Source organism: Dendrobates tinctorius, unplaced genomic scaffold (assembly GCF_039654945.1).
Source record: "Dendrobates tinctorius isolate UK_male_01 unplaced genomic scaffold, ASM3965494v1 ptg000070l, whole genome shotgun sequence".
Taxonomy (NCBI): domain Eukaryota; kingdom Metazoa; phylum Chordata; class Amphibia; order Anura; family Dendrobatidae; genus Dendrobates; species Dendrobates tinctorius.
The window spans coordinates 63,739,403-63,753,089 of NW_027361738.1; the positions used below are offsets into that span (position 1 = coordinate 63,739,403).

At 42.4% G+C, this 13,687-nt stretch overlaps 1 protein-coding gene across 1 annotated transcript in view; it reads left to right on the forward strand.

The window, feature by feature from the left end:
* LOC141095632 (uncharacterized) overlaps nucleotides 1–12,929 on the forward strand; it is a 38,818-nt gene extending 25,889 nt beyond the window's left edge. Inside the window, exons 2-4 of the mRNA XM_073581767.1 lie at nucleotides 3,190–3,728; nucleotides 6,609–6,675; nucleotides 8,210–12,929. Of these exons, the coding sequence (XP_073437868.1) occupies nucleotides 3,190–3,728; nucleotides 6,609–6,675; nucleotides 8,210–9,729 (2,126 nt within the window). The 3' untranslated portion in view covers nucleotides 9,730–12,929. The remainder of the gene's footprint in view (nucleotides 1–3,189; nucleotides 3,729–6,608; nucleotides 6,676–8,209) is intronic.
* The last annotated feature ends 758 nt before the right edge of the window (nucleotides 12,930–13,687 follow it).

The following is a 13,687-nucleotide window of genomic DNA, read 5'->3' on the forward strand; positions in this document are numbered from 1 at the left end:
GGATCTGACAGATTTGCCTGGCGGATATGTTTTTTCCCCATAGACTTGTATTAGTGATGGATTGTGACGGATGGCCTTCCGTTTCATCCGTCGTACAACGTATCTGTGGGAAAATAGCTGTCTGTCGGCCGAAAAAAAACGTCCCCAGGAATGTTTTTTGTCTCAGTCAAAAAGGCGGACAGTGACGGATCCGTGGCTGTCCATCGTCAGCTATAATGGATGCCTATGGGCGGTGGATCCGTCGCTGTCCGTCCCAAAATGGATCCGTCGTCGGATTCCGTTTTTTCATTTCTGTTCCTTTAATTTAACCACAAAAGCCTTTCTGGCACCAAAAAATCTCTCTCTCTCTCTCTCTCTCTCTCTCTCTCATCTGCAGTTTCAACGGGTCCATCAAAAAACGGAAGAAACGGATGGAAAAAAACAGATGCACCTGATTAAACGGATCTGTTCTTTCGGTGGATCCGCTAGATGGATCAGTTGAAAAAACTGATCAGTTACATCCATTTTTCACTAATTTCGACGGATCCGTCATTCCGTCAAAACAGCGGATTTTGACTGACACCAGAAAGCTGAAGTGTGAAACAGGCCTAACATGTCGCACAGCAGCTTATCTCCAAGAGAACTATACAATTGGAAGTCCGAAATTGGACATGTGTGGTCAACATCTCCCCCAACCATCAGTCGTCCAGCGCCCTCATACACATTAGAGTGTTGTTTGAACCCGGCAAAACTGTCAGATTTGGCTGACATTAGTCTAATGTGTATGGGGACCTTAGAGGTTGTAAGCGGGAGTCACAATACACAAAGGTACAAAGGTGTGTTGCATAACCAAGATAATTATGGTGGACAGTGCTATTATTATAATGCAGACCCCAGTAGATATATGGATAAAATATTGATGTGTTCTTATATAGGGTAGCGACTGTGCACAACTGATGGAAGTCCTTGCAATGCTCTGGAAATCCTGCTACTAACCTTTGTTTTTGCAGCTTTTATGACTGTATATTAATAAAGATAAGGACAGGATGCGTTTTTGCCCATCTTCAGCCTTTCTGACCCAATAAGCATACAGATAAAAATGAAATCTTTAGTTTACATTGGTAAAAGGCAGGGTTCGCGTCTGCACTCAGTGAACCCGAAGATTCACTCGACTCATTGGCGATGTAAATTGTAGCTTATATGTACTTCTGATGTGCACATTGCAAGTGCCAACTGTTTTATACAGTCAGCACCAAAGTCTAACTGCTGCGATTCACGCTAGTTTCCATGACACCAGTTTAAATCTTTAGGCCTCTTTCACACTTCCGTTTTTGACCATCAGTCAAAATCCGCCAGGTTTTGAAAAAAACGGATCCGACATTTTTTTTGCGGATCCGTTTTTTTCCCCATTGAGTTGCATTACTGGCGGATCTTGACGGATGGCCATCCGTTGGATCCTTTTTTGTGAGTATCCGCCAAATTTTTTGCGTCCGCCGGCATGCCTGGACGGACCTTGCAACGTTTTTTTTGTTGTTGGATCCGCATTTTCCAGTGCGCATGCCCGGAGAAAGGAAGTCAGGGAGAAAATTAACCCTGAAATCCTTTCTGGCGGACGAAAAAAATTCTCTCTCTCTCTTTTGTCTCTCTCTCTCTTTCTCTCTCCTTCCTTCCCGGCCTGAGATGGATAAAAACAGCGCTCAAATGGAATGGGAACAGCCTGGGGAAGACGCCTGGATGCATCTCTCACTTTTAGGCCGGGATCAGACTTGCGTGTGTAATGCGAGAAACTCGCATCAATACCTGATGGCATTCGGACCGGAGTGTGCGGCTGCATAAAAATACATGCAGCCGCACACTCTCGTCCCGAGTGTCGGCGGCAGTGCAGGGTATCGATGTTTCCACAGTCAGGATTGGCTCAGTATTTGCTCTGGATTTGATGCAGGTGCAATTTGCATCTGAGGTCACTGGCATGTCACCTGCGTTTTTGATGCGTTTTTTTGTCACTTGAAATAAAGCTTATTTAAAGTTGGCTTTTGGGAAGGAAAAAAAAGTGATTTCCTGTTTGCAGATAGGGTATGTGCACACAGTCATTAAACGCCAACCCGCAGCGTCCAGATGTTACAGCATAGTGGATGGGATTTCAGGAAATCCCATGTCCACTATGCGTTCAGAGACCCAGGCGGCAGACCTGTGTAAACGGGCATGTGGCGCGTCTTTCAAGACTGCAGCAGGTCTATTTACAATGTGAAGACACTCCGTCCCTGCAGCAAAAATTTCCTATAGACTATCATGCGGTGAAACCGCATCTAATTATTAGTTTTATTTCATTACAATACTTTATTCTTACTGTGTGTGTTTATTTAACCGTTTACAAACTTTAGGATTAGTAATGGATAGGTGTCTTACTAAGCAAGGCTTAATGTCACCTTATAATAAAAGGTGACATTAGCCTCTTATTACCCCATATGCCACCACTACATGGCAGTGGGAAGAGAGAGGCTAAGTGCCGGAAATGGCGCATCTTAGAGGTCTGGACCCGTTGAAGCGTGATTAACGCGAAATGGCCATAGTCCTGTCTTTTTACTGCATGCCTGCACGTACCTTGCCCTGTTAAACCTTGTCCATGCACTTTTGGCTTAAATAAAGGACTTTGGTGTTTTACTATACGGTTTTTGGCGTATGCTGCATTCCTTCTCTATTTTTGGATTAATCTAAGCTCTCCCTCCTATAACAAATCTCCCTGAATTGCTTCCAAAGAATGTGTCGAGCATCGCATCGGGCTCGATGATGCAATGTGGCTGGCCAATCACAGTAATGCCAGTAGCCAACATGACTACATCATTATTGTGTATGGTAGGCAATCCTCGCATGTTTATTGGCTGTGTAACAATTGAGTAACGAACATGCCCGAGCACCCCAATGTCCCTTTCGATGCCCATCACTACCCAGCAACACAATTGTGAGATGAGTAACTGTATGGATTTAATATTATATTTATCCTCTTACAGTAGACACTAAAATAAAAATAAATGAATAAATAAATGATAGAATCGTTGTTTGTTGATCACTTTTAAAAGTGTTTTTTGATAGTCTTTAAAGCTGGTATGAATGAGAAAAAATCTTGCATGATTGCGAGTCACATTTTGTATTTGCAACTTGTAGGACGAAAGTTAGTACTGCAAAATTTTGACAAAATTTCATATATTTTAGGAGAAAATGAAGTTCCATCAGAAGATGCTCTCATTCTTCAGTTGCAATTGGCCAAAGGCCAGGAAAAGTTTGTGGAGTCATTGAAAATCCAACAAAAGACCATAATGGATTTACAGCAAAAACTGTCTGAACAGCAGAACTTACTGGTCAACCAGCAACGAGAAATTATAGAGCAGCAGAGGAGAATGTATGAGCAAATGGACATGGTTAAAATCCAATACAGTATCCTGTTTGACACCGTAAAGCAGATGTCCTTCCAGAGTCTCCAGGAGGACATACAGCAATATTTTGAAGCACATCTCCAAGGGTTGCAAAATCAAGTTCGGAACCATCTTCAGAAAACATACTCTGTACACAAGATGGACGAGGATGCTAAAGTGATTGATGTCGAGGAGCCTCTACCCGAATGTGGCATCTGTGAGAGTGATGAGTTTTGTAACTTTCAAAAAACACCTCCTCTATGTGAAAAATGTACCTTGTGTCCTGCAGGATTTTTCCAACTATCTGATTGTTCTGAAAATATTGATCGCATTTGTCAAGTAAGTAAAAATTTTATTGTGTTACAATAACAGTTATTGAATTAAAACCTTACATTTTAGTTTTGACTGTAGTATCCACCAGGTCATAATCAGAGGTCCAAGAGTCTGTGATTTAGAGAGTCTGAGTCAGTGGTGTTCACTGGTAGTTGTTAATGGAGAATGACACCCATGGTTCCCAAACTGGGTTACCAATTTTTATTTTTTCTGGATAATCAATCACAAATATCCAACAATTTTTACAAAAACATTGTAAAACAAAAATAAATTCTAAAGATCTTATATTATATTCATTCCTCAACATTAAAATTGCAACACACAAGAAGGAATGATCATGGAATTCTGAACATGTTAGAGCTACTGTGAGCAGCCTGAGTAGCCTAAACCTGTTACCATGGTCTGCAGCATCTCTGGACTTTGGGACATCATTGGGCAGGAATAGGAAAGGAGCTGTCAGCAGCAGATCTTGATGATTTGACCAAGTCCATTCGGTGTGGGAGAACTATATACTTGCGGGATGCAGTGACAGACAGAAGGCAGAGCAAGGGTTATCAATTTTAACAGTTTTAATTAAACAGGGGGTTAACTCTTCACAGGGAGATGAATGGTTAAAGGGTGGATGATAAGAACAATAAATGCAGAATAATAGCAGTCTATGAAGACTTATCGTGTCCTTTATGCTCCTCCATGGCAGATGAGCCTGCAGGGGTTGCAACACTGGCAACGGCCAGAAAGATGCCCACAGAGGGGGTCCTTTGCATGACGATCCGTCTTCTGGCAGCAGCGATCGGTTTCCGGTACCTTCCGCTGAGCCCCTGGTCCATGAACTGATGCGGCCGAAGCAAACAAGGCTGCAGCACTTTCCAAGTCCAATGTGGATTGGTCAATATTAACTGGCAAGGAAGGCCACAGATATATATCCAGTACACGGCCTTCTCTACTCTGTATGTGCGCTTTACTCACGGTCATGGAGCGCACGACACCTCACTCTCTGGTAGTCACTGGGCACACGACACCTCACTCTCTCTTGGTCCCGCTGGTAGCGGAAGAAGCTGATGGGCACAGTCCTTTGCAGCACCGGTGCTCAAGGGTTGAGCACGCTGCTCAGCCTGCTGCGTGCTGCTTGTCCCCGCCAAAACTGCCTGCTGCCTCGCGTGCTTTTCCTTAGCCACGCCCCTTGCCTCTACGTCATCGGGTCTGTGTCGCTCACTATCCTTTCCCCCAGACAAGCTCAGATGCAGCCTCGAGAGTTCCGGACCTGGCGCAGCACAGGTACCCACAGCCCGGTCTTCCTCCTTACAGAACATCCCTCAGACAATCATTATTAACCTCAATGATAGCAGCCAAGGCTGTAACTGCGGGGATTTCTGTGTGTGGTGCCCGTACTCCACACTGAATGAATTGAGATATTTCGAAAATGTTGTTTCGTGTTCATTTTCAAATGTTGTTCATCATTTGTTTATAATTAAAATACCTATCGAGCCTGTGGTTTTCATACATCCATGACTTTTTCAATTTGATGTTGAGGAGTGTATATTTGTAGCTCATATGCTTTCATATACTTTGATGTCAGAAAAATGATTATAATTGCAAGCATAAGTTTCCACCTTAGAAAACATCATGGACATGAGATTCTTTTTGGACTCTCCAAAAATTGCCCTATTTTTATGCGCTGTCCAATATTTTACGGATTGTTAACACCCCAAGTGTTGAAAAACTAAAATGTCTTATTTTGGTCCCATCATGCTACATTTACTGGGGTCCAGGATTGTGAGATTATGGAGTTCAATATTGTACAGTTGATGCTCACTAATAAGTTTCTAATAACTCGGCCAACAGTATATATTCATATAGACTATTTAATAGACTATTCAGTCTATTAAATTATTTTTATTCTACTATAGAAATAACATGCATATCTTAAACTACCACTCCAGTGTTTTTGTTTTATAGCAGCACTGGAGTGGTGCTACTAATGTAAGATCCTTGCACCAACACTCATACTTTCCAGGCGCTGTCTATCGTCACTGTCCCCAGTCGGTCTCCAGCAGTTTGTGACCTACCGGATCGCTTGGTGTTTGCTGGAGCTAGCCAGAAATCACTTTTCATTGCAAATCTATGAGAGCATCGTTCTGGCTTTTATATACTTACACTGAGAGCTTGTGGCCATTACTTCTAACTTCCGGGCAATCAGAATTTGCGGTCACAGGATGATGATTTGGGGCTGGCATAAAAAGCTTTGAGAATTCACAAACCTTTTACGCAACATGAGGTAGCGTAATATATTTGATACTTTTGGGACTTGTCATGAAATTTTTGCTCAGCGCCAACAAAGCGACGCCAGCTCGTCAAATTCATGACAAGCAGTGAGAAGGGAAAAAAATTCTATACTCAGGTCCTGGACTGGCGCCATTCCTTTGTACGTGCCACTGCGCCAGCTGTTGGTTTTGAGGGATCAGCATCTTAAGGCACATCATGCCACCACTAATTGACTGAAGCCTTCACAATCCGTCTGAATGGAAGAAGCAGCCATGGATGGAATGTGTGGACTGCAACCGATCAGTGTCCGCTGATTGGCTGCAGTTGTCATGTGATGCCTCCTCTTGGTGTTGATGTCCTTAGATCAGTGTGTGACACATTTGTGAGTGATGATCAGCAACACCAGTACTGGAGATGAATATAGAATTTTTTTTCTTACTCCACCATGGGCTCATTGACAATTAAAAGGGATTATTAAAGGATTATTGGAGTATTACTTGTCATGAACTCAGTAGTTTTGTGTTAATCTTCACTACTGTATGGCCAACAATGAAAAACCAGAGCACAATTTATCTGATATCATATTACTTAGCAATAACTTTTTTTTATTGCATTTTTGTTTAGGACAGAGATGAGTGCATGGATTCACCAAGTATCTGTGGCGAGAGGATCAAGTGCTTAAACACTCCAGGTACTGATTTTACTTCATCCTAATGGAGGGTAGGATATTCAAAATCATTTTAGTAAAATAAAAATGTATTAATTTAATGATTCATGCAGCTATTGATGTACATTATGTTTAGCTAGGAATGTCCCCTCCCTAAGTATACCATAAATAATTTAGTTTTTTCCTGTTTGTCCCTATGCATTTCTCTATACATTTCCATTAGCAATTGTCATGCTTGCTGAGTAGGTGGGCCCTTTTTGGGTGATATTGTGTGTACTAAGCCAATCAGGTTCCTCCCCCTTTCCTGCAGCTTCACACCCCCTGTTTCTATTTTATGGTGACACTTAGGTTTGGGAAAGGTGAAAAATGGTGGCTTTGATGGTATTTTCTGTGTCTTCAAATTTACTACTGAAGTATATATCATCAAATGATATAATCAGCATACATTAAGTATCTTTAGTATATTAAAAGGGGACATGTTTAAAGGGGTTGTCCAGCCTTAGGCAACAAAACTGTAGTCACTCTGCACACTGCGCGCTGTGAGGTTTCTCCAGTGCTGACGACAGGTGCAACAGGTGCGTGACCGCAACTATGTGATTTGCATACATGCGGTCACATACTGACTAGTTGGGTGAGGCCTCGCTTAATGCAAGTGTATTTAAAGAGGCCAGACACAGTCTAGTCAAAACATGGGCAGAAATATGCAAATTGCATAATTGTGGTCACACGACCTCCCATTACCGACACTGGCACCGGAGAAACCTCACAGTGTGCATTGCGTGTGATGTGAGGATTCACAAGTCTGTAGTTACATAGAGTGACTGCAGACTTGTAGTCAAAGACTTTACAATCACTGTAAGTTCCCCGTCACACATAGCGACGCACCAGCGATCCCGACAACGATATGACCTTGTCAGGATCGCTGGTGTGTCGCTACATGATCGCTGGTGAGCTGCCAAACAGGCAGCTTCACCAGCGATAAGCACCATCGACACGGGGGTAACAAGCGACGCATGTCGCTTAGTTACCCACTGTGTACCTTAGGTACCAGCCCGCTGGTGCAGGGAGCTGGTAACCAAGGTACACCTTGGGTTTCTAAGTGGCGCGCGGCACTTAGAAACCCGATGTGTACCTTGGTTACCAGCTCCCTGCACGAGCGCTGGTAACTAAGGTACACATCGGGTTTCTAAGCACTGCACGCCGCTTAGAAACCCTGTGTTTACCTTAGTTACCAGCACCAGATTGCTGATCGCTGGTTTCCCGCCTGTCACACGCAGTGATGCGTGCTGGTCAGCGGGAGATCAGCGACCAAAAAAAATGTCCAGAGCTTTAAAGAACGATCAGCAATACCCGGCAGGGGGGCCGGTCGCTGATAGCTGTCACACACAGCGATCTCGCTGGTGAGATCGCTGTTGCGTCACAAAACTTGTGACTCAGCAGCGATCTCGCTAGCGAGATCGCTATGTGTGACGGGGGGCTTAAGTTGTTTTTTACTAGAACAAGTCTTAGAAGATAGCTTGTCACTATTAAACATGTTCTTTTGCTATTATTTTACTAGGTGGCTTCCGGTGTCTTGGGGTTGCTGAAAAAGATGCAGCTTTAGGGATTTGTGGAGACCAATATTTCTTTAATAAGGAGCTTCAAGAATGTCAAGCCTGCTCTGAGTGTGAAGAAGGTGTTGTTACTTTTTCATGTACTGCGGATAGTGATACCGTTTGCACAGTTATCAGTGAAAGCAAATTATCTGAATCCTGGTCGGCTAGCCTTTCTCTGCCGACATCTAAACCACCCGTCTCACAGATCTACCCAGGACTCCACTTAAAGATCAAAGAGAAGATGCATTGCGAAATCTTGTCTCCTGAAGAAAATCAAGTGGTCTTCAAACAACACGGCTTGTTATGGGTGGATCTGAATTTTGCAGTGAAACATAACTGCAGGAATTTCCTTCAGCTGTCATTGAAACTTAACAACAGCGAAGAAGGTTATGAGATAAGTGGTTCAAGAATAGAACAGCCAGAAGGAAAATACTTCCAGAGCACGAGTGTAAGTTGCGCAGCAGAAGTTGAGCCAAGTCAAACTATGTCTGTGGTTCTAAAAAGCCCCAACCAGTTCTGTAACCAGAGTAAAGACTTACATGTTTATGACCTGAATACTCCACTTAGTTTATTTTGGTTGTCTCATGATACTGGAGCAGTGTCCATGAGTGCTCAGATGTCCACCGCAATGCATTACCAAACAAACTATCGACCCACCTTCAAGATTATTTCTGTCTCTGATCCATACATGGTCAGTCTGTCTCACGATGGAAGAAGTATTAAGTTAACGGAGTCTGGTGTAGTCAAATTTGTCTTTCAACAAGCCTTATATTCCATGGGTCCGACTTGTGTGCGTGAAGGGTTTAATCTTATTTTTTATATTAATAGAAATGGCACAAACTCTGAATTAATTCAAGTTTTTAAGTCGGGAGTCAACTACCGAGACACGTCTATTTCGGGATCTGGAGTGGCCAAAGTTTACTCTGGAGACGTAATAAACTTTGAGATTCTATCACCGGCTCAGTGCAATGTTAGATATTTTGGAGAAAACTCTGGAATTAGTATGTTAAGTCTTCTCTGGATTCCGACTGCTATTTCCACCGCTATCACAGCCTCAGTATCTAGTTCTGGATTACCAACAGGAGCAGTGAGAAATAAAGTCTTGAGTTTTAGCCTGGATTTGGCCAATGACAAGATAATTCAGCTTATTTCGACTGGTCAGTTTGCCTACAAATATTTCAAGTTTACCCAAAGAGGAGGTGTCGGTGTGTCTTTCAACCTGAAATTGATCCATTCCTGCAACGTTGTAAAAGTGACAATTAGTACATGGGTGAATGACCAAGTGCAACCAACTGTGGTCGCCCAGCAAATTGGTGGGCAGATGCCAGAAGGAAGTCAATGGACTAGCGTGACTCTACGGTCTTCATTTCATGTTGAAAATGGCACAATGTTATCAGTTTCACTTGACTGTGTTCGTGGTCGAATCAATCAGATCGCTCATGACAAAGGGACTAATTTGTCTATCCTATGGGTTTCATCGTAGAGCAGCCATAGGTTGGTACACATTAGGCTGTCACTATATCATTGGATAAAGCCAAAAAGTCAGACCACGTGTCATCAGCTTTAGTTTCCAAAGTTTGTACTTACCAGTTGCAACCTAAGCAGATGGAGTGGAGGTGACATGACATTTTAAAAACTAGGTAGGAAGATGACATTGAGGATTATAGTCTGTTCGTAGCCACCGCCATTTTATCATATAGATTGTTGATTAATGCTATTTCCATTTTCACTTGGCAATCATCTACGTTTGCAAACTGTATGAGGAAGAACGGTTATTGCTATTACTGTTCCTGTACAGTTTGTATATTCTCGGCAGCGTATCTCCTGTGTTCATGAGAAGTGCTGCCAACGGCCAATGATTCTTAGGCCCATATAGAAGATGCAACTGGTTGACAAAAGTGTGTTCACTCACTTATTGGCTGATTCCTGCCATTTTTACAAGGAGCAATGATTAGCAAAGAATATTCTTATGAATATATAGTTGGCTGATTATGACGTTTATAAAAGGGCCTTAAAGTCAACCTGTCACCAGGTTTGGCCTATATGAGGTAAGGCTACCACATTTCAGGCCTAATATACAGCATTCCAAAATGCTGTATATATACCCTCAACCTGGCCTGAAAGAGAAGTAAAAAAGCTTTTATTATACTCACCTGCGGGGCGGTCCAGTCCAAGGGATGTCGTTATTTCTGGTCCAGAGCCTCCCATTTTATTGCGATGCTGTACTCCTTGCTTCGTATGGATGACGCATCCGTACATCATCCACATGATCTCCTTGGCATTGCTCTCCTGTGAAGGCACACTTCTTTGCTCTGTTGATGGCAGAGCAAAGTACTGCAGTGCACAGGCATTGCGAAATGTCAAAGATCCACGGTGCATGTGCTCTGTATTACTTTACTCTAGTCAGGGCACCTGTGCAGGAGCTCAATGCCGGGGAGACTGTGTGGATGACATAGAGGTGCATCATCCATAAGAATCAAGAAGGAGGACGGCATTGCAAGAAGAAGGGCCAAGAACATTGACACCCCTCGGACCGGACCGCCCCACAGATGGGTATAATAACAGCTCATTTTCTTCTCTTTTAGGTCAGGTTGAGGGCAGATAAACAGCATTATAGAATGCTGCCTATCAGGCCTGAAAAGTGGTGGCTGTATCTCTTATCGGCCAGGTTTCTTTTAAAAGGAGATTGCAGAAAATGACTCTTCAAACAAAGCACAGGTGCTAGATGAATCCTTGTCTTGGCCATCTCATTTTCTTGATTCTCTTGTATATATGCCATCATTTCTGTCCTGTAAAGCCAGAACTGCCAATCAAGGAAGAGGAGGGCAAAGTAGATGGGAAGGTGCAATGAACTTTTTGGCCACCCAAAGGAACACCCAGCACCTGTACTTTTTGTTTGCGATTTTTGCATTTTGTGCTGACAGGCTCCCTTCAAGTGAGCCACTTAAGGCCCCTTTACATTTAGCGATGCACCAGCGATCTGACCACGATACGACCCGGTCAGGATCGCTGGTGCATCGCTAAATGGTCGCTAGTGAGCTGCCAAACAGGCAGATCTCACCAGCGATGTAAAGACGCAGCAGCGGTCGTTACTTACCTTTCACACGCAGCAATGCTGATGTCCTCCCGCCCGCGTCCACATGTCGCTCGTCGGCGCCAGCAGGAAGCCCAGCAGGAAGCGCCCGACGAGAAATGAACCCGGCCGATTTCGCGCGATCAGCGACAGACAGCGGGGGAGCCAGTCGGAGGTAAGTATCACTCATAGCGATATCGCTAGCAATATCGCTGCTGCGTCACAAAATCGGTGACGTTACAGCGATATTGCTAGCGACATCGCTATGTGTAAAACCCCCTTTACTTTTAAAGAAAGAAAGAAAGTTGTAACCATTGTCAACCACTTTGGATGAATGAAGCTGAGTATTCCCACGTAGAGGAACTTGACTGACACACCTTAACAATGATGTTGGAACCCTATAAATACTATAAAATCGAACAAGTTCTAGAATACTTTTTCCTCCTACTTCATTAAAGGCTCAGCCCAAAAGTAAACATCATAAGGTTCATGTATTGCCTTAATTAAGATAATTAAACAGCGCATCATGGGAAATCTCTGCAAAAATTCAATATATATTTTTTAATTAATAGAATACACGTTTTATACTAAAAATGAAGCAGACTATTATAAAATGTGTTATTTTGTAAATACTAAGTGTTATAAGTATGACACAACGTTAGTAGGCAATAATGTATTATATGCTTAAAATATGCATCGAAAACTTAAGAAATGATAAAGGACTTGAGAAACTTTTGTAAGGGAAGTATATTACGGGGAATCAGGCCTGTTTTGCTGGCACCAAATGGTTCCACCATTCATGTGTCTATTTTTGTACATTCTGACATATATTTATATTTTATAAGAAATAACTGTTTTTATAACTGTTTTAATGCATTATTTTCTTTGGAGGAGTCTCTAGATTTAGGACTCATGTGCATGACCATATTGTTGCTCGGTGTTAAATCCAAGTTGTACAGAGGCAAAATATGGCTAAAACAAAATTTTGCTGTGTTCCAGTGGATATACAGTACATAGGTACTTTATGCTGATTTTCCCCATGGAAGTCAATGGCGATAGAAAAATTACACCCATGTGTATGAACCTATAGACAGGTGCATATGAGATTTTCTCCTCGACATCTAGCAGGGATGACATTGGAAATCATACATGTAGGATACTTATTATGGTGTGCCATTTAGAACTCATATGAAAACATGTGCAATAGTACTCATGAGTAAAGAAACCTAGATGGAAACCTATGGGCACAACCAGTGCAATATGGAACTTGATGCAGTTTGCACACCCATGCAGAATGCCCTATGATATGATTTATTGTATGGTCATGTGCGTGAGGGCATGCAATGGTTTCAGATTGTACAAGATGAGATGATCGCTTTAAATCAAGTCTTTTGTATGATTTTTAAAAAAAAGATTTTTAGACAGATTAAAAACTAGTTTAATAGTTCTAGTTGTGCTGTGAATAATACCGGTACCTAAAATGTCTAAGACTTGTATCATTTACAATGATGCCTTTTTTATATTGGGAATTATATATTTAAAGCAATTTTAATACATTTTTCAATTTGCCGTTGAGATACGTAATTAAATCTTATTTCTACAAAGTACAACGTGTTTTGTCTCTTTTATTATTTTTTTTAGGAGGGGGTACTGGGACCTCAGGGGGCTTCCTTTGTTTTAATCTAAAAAGGTTTTTCTTAGGACAGAGAGGTCATGGTCAGGATAAGTCAGCAAAATCAGATCAGTTAGACCAGAGGTGTAGCTAAGGTTTTAGTTCAGGAAGAGCAAAACTTCTGAGTGGGCCCCTAACCAGGTAACCCTGATTACAACTATGGTGGCGCACCCTAATCGTGGATGTAGGAGAACCTCAATAGATGACCGAGCTGTTGCTGGAAATAATCTCTACACAAAGACCAACACTGATATTACCGCCATATAATGACCATATAGTGGTAGCTACCAGTCCTGCAGAACATATAAGAGATCACAGTACAGTTACAGATAGTGACTTGCAGATGACGTTCTTTCTGGTGGAGTCGTTCACTTTTCCCATCTGGCCCAGATCGACAAGACAACTTCTCCAGGACTCGTCTTCAGAGATTACAACATAGACACATTTGACTTCTCTGAAAAAGGAGCATGGACCACACCTCAAAAAAGCTATGGGTTTATATTATCATGCTGGGAAGGTCTTTATTATCGGGGCCTTCTCAGCTTAAAAATAGCAGCCCGCAGCCATCTCAGAATTGGCACATCCATTAGATACACCAATTTTGGCACTTTGCTCTTGTCAATTGCCCTGGTGCGGTGGCAATCGGGATAATGTTATTGGGGTTGATGACAGCTGTGATTTGTCAAAAATCACGGC